The 13,465-nt window shown below is 33.9% G+C and overlaps 1 protein-coding gene across 2 annotated transcripts in view; it reads left to right on the forward strand.

Annotated features, from left to right (window-relative positions):
- Positions 1 to 13,465, forward strand: part of RIT2 (Ras like without CAAX 2) — a 402,484-nt gene that overhangs the window by 145,919 nt on the left and 243,100 nt on the right. For both annotated transcript variants that reach the window (XM_007974176.3, XM_073006352.1), the window contains exon 3: positions 9,829 to 9,902. In XM_007974176.3, the coding sequence (XP_007972367.1) occupies positions 9,829 to 9,902 (74 nt within the window). The remainder of the gene's footprint in view (positions 1 to 9,828; positions 9,903 to 13,465) is intronic.

The raw sequence follows: 13,465 nt of genomic DNA on the forward strand, positions 1-13,465 counted from the left end.
ATTGCTATTTTGTATGATACATATAGAATGCAATTGTTGCTCTGTATGATGCGTGCATGATTAGTTTTCTTTAAATTATTGTAAGAAACTGCCAAACTCTTCTTCAGAGTGGTTGTAACATTCTATGTATCCATCAGCAATGTGTGCATGATCCAATTTTTATACATTCTTACCAGCATTAGGTGATGTCACTACATTTTTTATTTTAGCCATTCTGATAGGTATGTAGTGATACCTTATTGTGATTTTAATTTGCACTTATTTAAGGCTAATAATGTTGAACATGTTTTCATGTGCTTATTTGCCATCTATATATAATATTTGGTGAAAATTGCCCTTCCCATCTTTTGATCACTTTGTAATTGGATTGCCTATTTGTTTGCTTTTACTGTTGAGTTTTGAGAGTTATTTATATATGTTAAATACTAGTTTTTTGTCAAATATGTGATTTGCAAACATTTTCTACTATTCTAGCTGGTCTTTTCCTCATGTTAATGGAGTCTTTCACAGAGCAAAAAATGTTGATTTTTAAAATTTTGATGAAGTTATTTTTTTATAGTCTATGCTTATTATGTCATCTTAGAAATTTAATTCTAAGAGTTTTTGATTCTGAAGATTTTCTCATTTTTTTCTAAAACTTGTAGTTTTAAATCGTATATTCAATTCTGTGATTCATTTAGGTTAATTCTGTGAAAGACATGAGATTAGCTCTAGGATTATTTGTTTTGCCACTGGGGCTTTAGTTGGTCCCACACCACTGGTTAAAAACGTATATTTTTTCCTCCACTAAATTGCTTTTGTGCCTTTGTCAAAATTTAGTCAGTCACATTTTTGTGGGTTTTATTCTGGATTCTCTGTTCTGTTCTATTTTTCTATGTGTCTGTAACCTTTGCCTACATCACATTGGTTTGATTATTGTAACTGTATGATAACTCCTAAAATCAGGTAAACTGATTCTTCCCATTTTATTTTTCTTTTTCAAAATTCCTATTCCTTTCTATTCATTATATTGTGGATTTAATATTCTATTCTAAATTCTTTCCTTTTTCGTAAAATATTTTAATAAATTGTGCTATAGATACAAAAAAAGTTCTGCAATTCTGATAAGAATTTTGTTAAATCATGACATAAATTTGTACAGAATCAACATCTTTATTATACTGGGTCTTCCAATCTATAAAAATAATATTTATTTAAATATTTGATTTCTTTCATTAGTATTGTATAATTTTTAGCATATAAATTATGTGTGTGTTTTGTTCAGTATACACATACGTATTTAATTTTTGAGCAAGTGTAAATTTGGATAATAATCTCAAAAGACACTATCCTCAATGCCATAATCCCAAAAGTTGAAATCCTGAAAGATCAAAATTCCTAAATCTACATCCCAAAAGTCTAAAATCCCTAACATCTAAAATCCTGATAATTACAGTATGGGATAACTGTATCATGTTATCTGAAACTATTAACTTGTAATTGTCTTTATTTGGACATTAAGTATGGTTTTAGGAAATGTGTATGGGTGTCAAGATGATAAGGAGTGGATTTTTGGACTTAATTTTAGGTGTCGACTTGACTGGATTAAGGAATATCTAGAAGCCTGGTAAAGCATGATTTTGGGTGTGTATGTGAGGGTGTTCGCACAGATCACTGGGGGAGTCTGAGTGGACTAGCTGGGAAAGATTTGCCATCAATGTTGGCAGCACCATCCAATTGGCTGGGGGCCTGCAGAGAACAAATGCAGAAGGTGAATTGATCTTTCTCTGAGAGCTGAGACAGACTTTTCCTCTGCTGCTTTGGACTTCAGAACTCCAGGCTCACCAGCCTTTGTACTCCAGGTCTTAAATCAGCAGCTCCTCAAGTCTTGAGGCTTTGGTTTCAGACTAAGAGTTACAACACTGGCTTTCTTGGTACTCAATGTAAAAAGGTTAAACCTTCCACCATCAATGAAGAGAAGTCCTTTTTGTACATCTGCATTTGTGAAATATAACATTTCTTGAGATCTCAGCTCTTCAGACATACATGGTGGTGACCCACCATGGATTCTAGTCCATCTAGCCAGTACTTAGGCTGTTCATGACAGTGCTTCAGTGGACTGTAATTATAAAACTATGCACACACAATGAACAACTTTCGTGATATGTGTTTATACATTTCACTTTTTGACCTATTTCTTTATGAATATAGTTTATCTTCTCATAACTGTTACATTCCTGAGACTGTCATTAATGTACCTGAGTGTTTTATGTTTGCAAAAATATGTATGTTATTACTGCTTATTTTATTGCTTAAAGAGGCCTATGAAGTATTCTGTCGTATTTTTATATTTTTCTCCAAACAATTCCCTTAAAATATGAATAAATATATTTTTAATATTTTTAGTTTTTTTTTCCAGAATTATATTTCTGGAATTTTGATCTTCTAGTATTTCAACATTCAAGATTATGACATTTTGGATTGTGTCTTTTGGGATAATGATTGGCTCCTGGTTTAAAATTTTACATAGCAGGAACAATAGGAAAAATTTCATCAATTTTATCTTCCCAGGAATAGCAGTCTTAGTATAAATCAGACCTTTGTCACTAGACGTTCTCATAGTTTCTCGATAGGCATCAGAGGTACATTGGAATCCTCTCCGAGGGTCCATCAGATGAGGATGAAGAGTCATGAAGACTCTGAGACTCATACAATTGCCTTGATCATAAAAGTTCTTCTTATTTCTGTGAAGAAATAATACGTATTTAAGCTCATTCTATCATATAAAACCTCTGGAAGACAAGTATTGCAGAGGTCATGGTCTTAGGATCATAAAGCCATTTTCAAGGGTATGATGAGGGGTAAAAAAGGCAGACCAAGAGATGCCAGGTGCTGGGGAGGAAGAATATCTTCTTCTTTTCCTCTTCCCCTTCATCCCCAAACAATAATTAAGTGAGGCAGAACCAAAGAACTGGAGACATTCAGCATCAGTGACTGTGACCTTGTCCTGTTGCTCATATCTATTTGGCAGAAGAAAGCCAGAGAATTAGGTTTCCAATGGATCCTTCCATTCTCAGGTTGAAAGAAAAAGATTAAATGTTTCCAACATATGAGATATACCCTGAAGCATTTTCTGTAGATAATGACTTTGGGGAAGAGCAGTGATTTGGCTGTTCCTTCTGCACACTCCTGCCAGGTCTCCATGTCCCCTCATCAGAATATGAGTATTATTCCTTGTCAGGTACATCTCCATCCGCTTGTCCTTGATCTGAGAAGTCATTGTTTAAAATGGCATCTTCCAGTAGTGGTCCTCTGTACCTGCAAATCTCCAGGCAGGATTCTGTGTTTCCACAGGGCATACCCTTTCCCCTCCTCATTGGGTTTTCTGTTCTTGGCAAGGCCTCCTACAGAGGAGTCCAGGAGCACAGACATTCTGACAAGCGTGCTAGTCACTGCAGAATCTGCCTGTGAACACCACAGAAAGTGTGTGATTGGCCACGTCGGGCAGACTTTCCAGAGCAATGACATTGGGAATCTCTGGGAGGTATCAGAGAGATGCTGATTGGTATCAACTACCCTATTACCTACCTAGTGGTAGTGGGGTAGTTGATACCTACCAGCATCCCTCTGATGCTAGGGAGATTCCATCTATATAAATAGATGCTAGTAGGGTAGTTGATTTCTGGGGGAAAGATTTCAATTTCTGTGTAATCTCGAAGCTCCTGTTTCTCAGAGACCTATTCTCAGAAACTTAAGTAAACTGTACTGAATTATCAATATTGCAGGATGAGAAAAAATGCATGACCTGTCTTATAATTCCTATGAATGTTTAGGGCTTATGTCCTTGTGGCATCCTGCCTTCAGCTTTTACTTCTATGATAGGAAAGGTTGTTGTTTACCTTAAGTCATCCCACAAACTCAGTTCAGCCAGTTTTACAAGCCTTTTTCACAGCCAGCAAACATTTCGACAAACTTTTACGACATTTCATTGAATGTTTAGGCTCAAAGGAAGGGTTACATCAGATCTCATTTAACTTCCTTTCTCTTTTCCTGGCAGAGCTCTCCTCGTCTTCCTCCTTCCAAACTCTGTTTTCAATCCATGACTTGAAGAACTGACCTTAGGTTAACATCAGTTCCTCTGAGTGTTCTCTGACATCTCCCTAAATAAGCATCCTTCAAAATACTTCTAATGTAGCACTCATTAAAACATAGTGAAATTGCTTTTGTATGTGTTCCCACAAGACTATAAATTCAATATGGGTGGAAACCACCTGCCCTTTCAACTGTGTAGACTGTATTGCCCTCTGAGTGTGCAGCACCTATTACATACTCAAATTATTTGTATCAATGCTGATTCATCCATGATTTAACATTTTGGTCAAGAAAAAGTGTCCAGCACAGTACGTTGCTAGATACTTCTGTTCTGTACACACACACGCACACATATGTACCTATAATTGAGATGATTTATTTAAGTAATCCTTTGAGAAAGATCTTATAAATAGATTCTATGAGACTTTGTACTATTTATTGCCTTTAAAAAATTTGGGTCAGTGATTAATATCTTGGAGGTGTATAATAGCTTGGAGTTACAGAAAAATAGCTGCATTATAATACCAATTACATATTTCAGATTATGAGGCAAACCATGTAAGTAGTATTCAATCATCTTAAGATATGTGAAAGTCATTTAATGAAAATTTACCATTACATTTCTGGTATTTTTTCTTAGTTATATATTTTGGTGGTCTTATATTATCCTAGCTTTATATTTGCAACTAAAGTATTTTAAAATTATTTAAATGAATATGTTTATTTTGAAAAAAATATATTAGTTGCTTTGAGAAAATTATCCAGAACACCTTACACTTTTTAATTAATCAAAAACTTTATATTTCTGGTTTTTATTGCAAACATATCTTGCCAAAATGTTTATGATTTGCTTGGGAAAAACATTTTCACATGGGTAAATATAAATAGCACAAATAATTTTGTTTTAATTTAGCTTCATGGCTAATTTGAAGCAGTGCTAAATAAAACTCACAACATAATATTCCTTGAGTTTGAATCTTGCTTTCTTTTTTCAAAAGCACTATCTTATGTGCTACTTTTGTTGATCCTTATAGAACTCCCATACATAGACTAGTGTTTACTATTATCGCCATCTTAAAAATAAGATTTCATGGCTTACTAATAACAGATATTTAGTGATAGATTTGAGGCTTTAATACAGGACTTTAGTGATTTCTTCTTACGCAATTCTGCTGAAGAGGGACAGTGGAGAAGATATATCCTGAGAAGAAATGATCTCAAATTAAACATTAGTACTTTGAGATAAATTTTAAGATAGTAGTGCCTCCAAGAATGCAGTCCCAGTGTGCTTTTCTGCGCAAATGATATAGCAGGCAGCTGCTACCATTTCTGCCTGATAAAGCTTTGTATACATTTGGCCTCATGCTTGGGAAGATAAATGAGTTCACTTCAGGATTGGGTCTATAGGAAGATGATTGAAATTCAGGGAAGTGTTTATATGCATTCAAGAGAGTATTTCTGACAGCGTATTTCTGCATGGGTGGTCTCAAAGGGAGTGAATGAATGGAAACAGAAAGATTGTTTATGGGGAGGAAATGAAAAGGATTAGTTTCTATGGAGGCCAGGCAGGTGACCTAGATTCCCCACAATGAAATGTGTACTCTGATAGACACTTTTTAAAAGAGAGAAAAAAAAAAAACCTTGGATAAAAGGTCTGTCTTTAGTTTCGAGCCAATTCTCATCAAGTCCCTTTGAAGCGGTTTTCTGATCCCAAGAGAAGCTTTTATTTGATATACGTTTCATGTGCTGGACTTATCTAGAGCTCAAATAATCACACAGAGGAGTTCTCGCCTAGATTACTCAGCGTGCCCCTGGCCTCAGCAGGCTCTTTTTGGGGGCTTTGAGTTTAAATAAACAAACACAAAATCTGAAAGATTCACTTATAATCCTTGGGTCACAGAGTCCTTTTCAGAGTAACTATTCTTATTTCCCTATGAAATTGAAGAACAACCCCATGCATCTTCAAATAAATTGCAAGTGATTCCACAAGATTTCTCTTTTGTGAGAGGAAGATCAGTGGATGTACAAAGAGCAATGGAATAGAAAATAGAAAAATTGTATGGTTGGTCATATGCTGAATACATTTAGAATGGTTGAGAGTTGCTAAAATCATACTAGATGGAGCACCCTGCAAGTCATACTTTCCACAACTTCTGCCTTCTGGAGCACAGTCATAAGGAATAAATTTCCTTGAAGTGGGTTTTGTGATTTTAACATCTCATTGTATATGTGTGTTTATATGTATGTCTCCCACCATGATTTTACAAACCCCTTGAGAGTAGAGACCATAATTGTAAGTGCCCATGTGTGTTTTTGTGTGTCTTCATATCTTCCACAGCTAGCATTAATCTGATTTGTGAGAGTTACTCAGCATTATGCATTGGAAAAATGCCTCCTGTGGTTGATCATTACTATTTTCTACAACAACAGTTTCTGAAAATAATTCATTTGTTTACCTGTGGCTCACAATCAATAGTATGAATAATTGTTGAGTTGTGCCAAAATCAGATGATGTTCTAAAAGCTTTTAGCAGTGATTCGGTTTGCTCTTTGCTTATAATATAAATGCTACATAAAACAAAATGTAGATTGCAGCCAGACTCTAGGAGTTTGTGACTTCCAGTTTCAGGAGGTCCAGCTATGTTTTACAGATAATGTAAAAACTGTGTTTTACAGAAGTATAGATATTTAACCGGCTATGTATAATAAGATTGGCATGAATAAGACCATCAATGAATACAATGAAAGAAGAGCTTTATCCAGAGCTTCAGGCCCAGATAACTGTTTCTTTATTGTCTTCACTTGAATGAGCCACAGGCAAGGCAAAGTCTGCATTTCTAAAATTAAACATGAAGTTATCCTTTTGCCTCCCCTTTCAGGAAATGTCATGCCCATCTGCCCAACTTCAAATGCAAGAAATCTGAGAGCTTCTCTTCTACCTTCCTCCTTCTTGTTTTCTCATCTGATTAGTCACTAAATGCTATAGTTTCTACCTTCTAAACATCTTGCAAATCTGTCAACTTTCCTCCAACCCTAATGCCATTATCTTACACATTATTTCTCACCTGGATTACTACATATCTACTTAATCTTCTTTCTGTGCCTCTAGTCTTCCGCCTTGCAATTCGCTCACCACACTTCAGACAAAGTGAGCATTTTAAAATGCACATTTGAAGATGGCATTATAATGAACTCCACATTTCTTAATAATACTGAGCATATTTATCCTTTATTAGTTTTTTTTAAATGCAAGACACTCTTGTATTTATTACACACAAAATATAAATTGACTTCCTCCCCTTATATCATTTAATCCTTCAAACAACTCCATGACCCAATACAAATAATTGTACCTTTACAAATGACACATCTACATTTTAGAGATGTCAAGTGATTTTCCTAAAATCTGACAGCTAGTAATTCTGGAACCAGGGTTTAAACCCAGACAGTCTGACTTCAGATACCTAATTCAAATACATGACTCTTTTAAATATATTCATAAGTTAATCTGATTTATCTCTTACATTTCGTTAACATTTCTTCTCTAAACTCTAGGATTTAGCCACACTGAAATTAAGTTTTTATTGTTGTTGTTCAACAATACTCTTTTCAACATTTGGGATTCTGATCTGCTTTTTCTCTCTCTCTCTCTCTCTTGCTTCACTTTCTCTTAACTCCTCCTACTCAATTTAAGTGCTCCTTCTTTATCTTTCAAGTATAAGTAGGAAGTAATATTCAAAGGATACAAAGTATCTTTTCCAATCACAATGGGATAAAACTAGAAATCAACAATTGAAAGAAAACTGAAAGATTTATAATATGTGGAAATTAAGCAACCAATTCTCAAACTACGAATGAGTTCAAGAAGAAATCTCAAGAGAAATTAAAAAATATTCAGAAATGCATGAAAATGAAAACACAGCATTCTAAAACTGATGGGATGTAGCAAAAGCAGTGCTAAAATGGAAATGTCTTAACTGTAGATGCTTACGTTAAAATAGAAGACAGATCTTGAACTGGGGTACATGATGTCAGCAAGATGGCAGAATAGGAGATCTCCCGCTCATATTCCCCCATAGCAACAATAATTTGACAGCCATTCACAAATGACTTTGTGGGAACATGGTGGGAGCTTGGGGATCTAGGTAGGAAGTTGTGAAACTCTAGTGGAGCCCCAGACCAAGGATGAAGATTTTGAGAAGGCAGGCCAAAATCCAGGTTGCAGGCTCACTTACTCTCTTCCCAATTATAGACCCAAAGACAGCCTCATCTCCCTGTGGACTCAGCTATATTTAAATGTGGCCTTAACTTTGCCATCATCACTATCTGCTCAGGGTCCTCTCTGTCTTGAGTAACAGGCCCACTGACCTTGGTCCTGGCTGTGTACTATAAAGCAGCCCATGACCTGGATCCCACACTCTCAGCTATGGTTTGTTCATCCATACGCAAAACTCCTCAACAACATACTAGCAAACTAAATCCAGCAGCACATCAAAAAGTGGATCCATCATGATCAAGTAGGCTTCATTCCTGGGATGCAAGTTTGGCTCAACATATACAAATCAATAAGTGTGATTCATTGTATAAATAGAACTAAAAACAAAACCCACATGGTTATTTATCTCAATAGATGTGGAAAATACTTTTGATAAAATTCTACATCGCTTTATGTCATCATCAATAATCAGTAGCGGAATGCAAATAAAAAACCCAATGAGATACCATCTCACACCAGTCAGAGTGGCCATTACTTAAAAGTCAAAAAAAAAAAAAAAAAAATATTGGATGCCAGTGAGGTTGCTGATAAAAAGGAATACTTATTCACTGCTGCTGAGAGTGAAAATTAGTTCAGCCATTGCAGAAAGTGGTGTGCTAATTTCTCAAATAACTAAAAACAGAATTACCGTTTAACCCAGCATTAACTCTGTAGATTCCTTTGGCAGGTGTGAACATTTTAACAGTCTTTCAGTCCATAAATATCAAATGTCTTTCAACTTTTTGTGCCTTTTTAAATTTCTCTCAGCAACATTTTACCATTTTCAATGTAGAAGTTTTCACATCCTTTGTTAATTCTAAGTATTTAATTAATTTTGATGCCATTATAAATGAAATTGATTTTTAATTGTCTTTTCATATTATTATTAGTCAATAGAAACATATCTTATTTTCACTTGTTGACTTTATATTCTACAACTTTGCTGAATTCATTTAGGATTTGCATGTATGTAATCTTTAGGGTTCTACATATAAGATCATGTTGTCTGTGAACAGAGATAATTTTACTCCTTTTCCAATTGGGATGATTTTACTTTTTCTTCTTGTCTAATTGCTCTGGCTATGACTTCTAGGACTATGTTAAACAAAGGAGGTGAGAGCAGGGAATCTTATCTTACTCCTGATCTTCTAATAAAAGCATCCAGGCCTTTACCATTAAGATGATAGGGTGCTATTTTGCCCTGCATTGTTAGGAAATAACTAATAACATTTGTTCCATGTTTTTCTCTAGGTAACACCACTAGGGCACTGCAGATCATAAAATTTTCCTGATGAAAGAGAAATCTACTTGGTTTCACCATAAGCAGAAACACTTTCTCCTATAATTTTCCTGATTTACATCATTTTCAATCTGTATATGTTATTTGAGTAATATTTCTGATTATCTTACTTAGTAACTTAGAAATTTTTCTATATGAAATCTAAAAATTAGTAATGCCTTTCCTATCATATTTAAATGTAAATGTTGTCTTGTGTTTTTCAGAAGATGCTTATAAGACCCAGGTCAGGATTGACAATGAGCCAGCTTATTTGGACATCTTGGACACTGCTGGCCAGGTAGGTGATGGTCTTAAACCTCTCTGATCTCTGAGTTTATTTTATGTTTTAGCTTCAAATATATTTACCACAAAGGAGAAGATGACTTTATTCAAGCAGAAGAAGAATAAATTGGTGATAACAGTCAGGAATTAAATTTAAAAATAATCAACATTAAATGTGACCCATTACTCATTACCAACCAGAATATTTCCAAATTCCCTCAATTTTCTAAAAATAAAAGAGTCCATGTAGGTGTTATATTGCCAATGAAATTATAAAATTTAAAAATACTTTATTATTTTTCCTCAGGTCTACACAAAACTCTGACATAGATCCTGATGTGATAATAATTTCTATTAGAGAATTTTAGTGAATATAAAGGAAGATCTGCTTAGCAGATGTGCTCATGGAACTAAGGCTAAGGAGCCTGATGGAATAAGGGACATAACCAAGATGTAGTATAGTCTAATACGTTAGTTTGCAAACCTGTAGGGAAGAAGAAAATGAAGGAGGAGGAGGAGAAAGAGAAATAATTTTTTGTGATATAAAAATAGAACTAAAATACGACATCACAATTAGAAGTAAGTTGTGAGGAAAGGTGTAAGATTTAAAACATCTCCAAGTCCTAGATGTATTTTGAAGAAGCATGGATATTTTATTTAACTTCATACTTTCAAAATGATTGTGTAAAAAATATGAACTCATATATTAAGTACTAGACATAAACCATATAATTTGATACAAGCACAGGAAAAAGAGAAGAAAAAATAAAAAGTTGCTAATACAATATAAGACAAAAAAGAAAGAATAAAAAGGTAACAAGGAAGTATAATAGATACATGTCAAAACATCAGAAATCAAAATTTAAAAATCTCTCCTAAAATAGGCAAATATCGTCAGTATCATATTGAACAAAAGAATAAAACTAACCTATATTTGAGTTAAAGGAGACGTAAGTATACAGAAAGATGAAAAATCAAATAAGGAATTAAAAAGATAGGCAAAAGTAGCCAAAGTCAAAGCAAGTATAAATGTATTAATATAAGGCAAATAGATGTTATGCAAAAATATTATTAAAGTGTAGAAGTGTCAGTTTGTAAAAAAATCTTCACAATATTCTAAAATTCTAATCTGTAATATTTAAGGCAAATGAAGAGAAATGTAAATCATTTACAAATAGAAAATTTTATATAGTAGGTAGTTTTAATGCACTTCTGTTGGTGTTAGATTAAAAAGCTGTGTAGTTGTAGATTTGTAAACACATTTAACTTAAACAGAATACTGCAGTCATTACAAAAGTAAACACTATTTCACATACACATCCTGTTTATAACTTTTTATTGATTTCAGATCAAAATGTAAATAATGTAGTCTGTAAAACATTGATTATTTGATGTATATAGAATTTTTGGTTGTGGCTTAGAATGTGGTAAATTTTTATAAAATATTTAAGCAAGTCATTACCTCTTATGGGGGAAAGGGCAAAAGTTAAGAAAGGGGGGGAATACAAAGTAGATTTTATCTATACATGTAATGATTCATGCTCTATTAGAGTTCTGATTAAATATAGGAAATTATTAAGTTGAAGACCTACATCATGTATACACAAATCTTCATTATATTATTTCCCTTTGTACTTAAATATTTTCATTATTTTAAAACATTGTATTTGTTCATCACTCTATGTTACTAGTTTTAAAATATCTGCATAATTGGAATATTGATAGTGTACAAGCAACTAGAAATAGGTGATATCTTTCTATATTTATGAGTTATTTGAAGATTATTTGAAATCTATGTATTAACAGATGCATTTGCTTCTAGAAACATTTGGACAGTGGACTTATGGGGTTAGCACTGTTGAAGCTACTGGGAATATATAGAATGGAAAAATTATTTCAATTATTTGAAAGGGCTGTCTTATCTAAGAGGAAGTGTACTTGTTTTTAAGTGGAAACTAGAGATCTAATTGGAAGAACACTGAGTAGGTTAAATTTTACTCATGATAATAGAGGTTTTGTAGCAACTAAAATGCTCAAATAAAAAAAAATGGCTGCTCTGGGAAATAGCAAAATTGTGTTATTGGAAACACTCAACTAGAATTATGCTTTAGTAGAAAGTGAAATTTTCATTTATTGAATATTCATTCAGTCTACAGTATTTATGTAGACTTACTGGTCCCAAGTGTGGTGGCAATATAATGATGAATAGCCAATATATTTCTCCTTTCTATTAACGTAGACTTGGCTAGGTCACTGTTTAGTCCAATGGAATGCAGGCAGATGAGACAATCTGCTAGTCGTGGTCCAAGGCCTTTAGAAGCATTAAGTGTACTTGTGCTACTTCTCAAGAAAAGGGAATACTGCAGATAGCCCTTGGTCCTCAGTGATTGAGAAAACCTGTGAAAAGAACTAAACCCAACCCACAGAAAGAAAGAAAGCCCAGTCTACCTACACATGGAACAGATCTGCTACAGACACCACACAGATTTGTGAACTAGAAAAATCATGAACACTAGTTGCTTTAAGACACTAAGTTTGCGGTGGTTTGTCTTGTAGCATTATTGTGGCAATAGCTGAGCAATACAGAATATTAATAGAACATTTTTAGTTACATATGGCTGGAGATGGAGAATCTTACCTCATCGTGGGTGAAGTGTGTAAGCGATGAGTGATAAATCTGAAATTCTATGCTCTAGTAATACTGAGAAACTGGCAAACATACAATTAAAAAGATAAAGCTATTAAATGTTCATATCAATAAAATTTTTTAAAAGCTAATTTCAACTGCAGCCAAACATAGTCAGAAGTACATCAGGCTAAACAGATGGTGATATGTTGTTTTTCAAACCATTATTAAATCCTTCCATTCAAGGGGTGGGCTATACAGTTGATTGAACATAATTTATATTCCCTGTAGGGAACAGGAGAGAATACTGTTGAAATACTTTTAATTATATCACCTTGTTTTCTTTTGGTACTATTAATTTTCAATGTATGTTGAAATTTACTATCCTTACAACAAATCCAGGAAGTAGATTGAAAAGCTATTATTAATGTCATCACCTAGAATTTGAGTAAAATGTTATACAAAGAAGTAAAGTGGGTGTTTTCTTGGTGGCATTATTGGAGGCCAAGTCCTAATGTGTTTCATGTTTGTGCTTTTAAGAGAGAACAAGTGATATATTTTTCTTGCCCATTGCAAGTTTCATGGCTGACACCCTATAACAAAAGACAGAGACATTAACAATAGATAAGCATAATTATTTATTTAACCAGAGCTTTACATAATGTGAGAGCTTTCCAAAATGAAGACTCAAAGACCCAGGAGAAAATGTGTATTTTTATGCTCAGGTTTGATTAAGAATGAACAGATGTGTCAAGTATGATTGAATAAAAATGAATATAACCTAGTATTAACCATTGGTAATGGTAATAACCCAAACCATTACGACACCGTAAAGGATAAAAATTCCTTTTGGCATTTTTGTGCAATATGCCTTTGCTCTGGGTATAGGACTGGATACCTGTCACATGAGGGTCTTCAAAAGAGCAGGGGTGATAGAAGTTCAGACAGACCTT

The sequence above is a fragment of the Chlorocebus sabaeus genome, chromosome 18 (genome assembly GCF_047675955.1).
Source record: "Chlorocebus sabaeus isolate Y175 chromosome 18, mChlSab1.0.hap1, whole genome shotgun sequence".
NCBI lineage: Eukaryota > Metazoa > Chordata > Mammalia > Primates > Cercopithecidae > Chlorocebus > Chlorocebus sabaeus.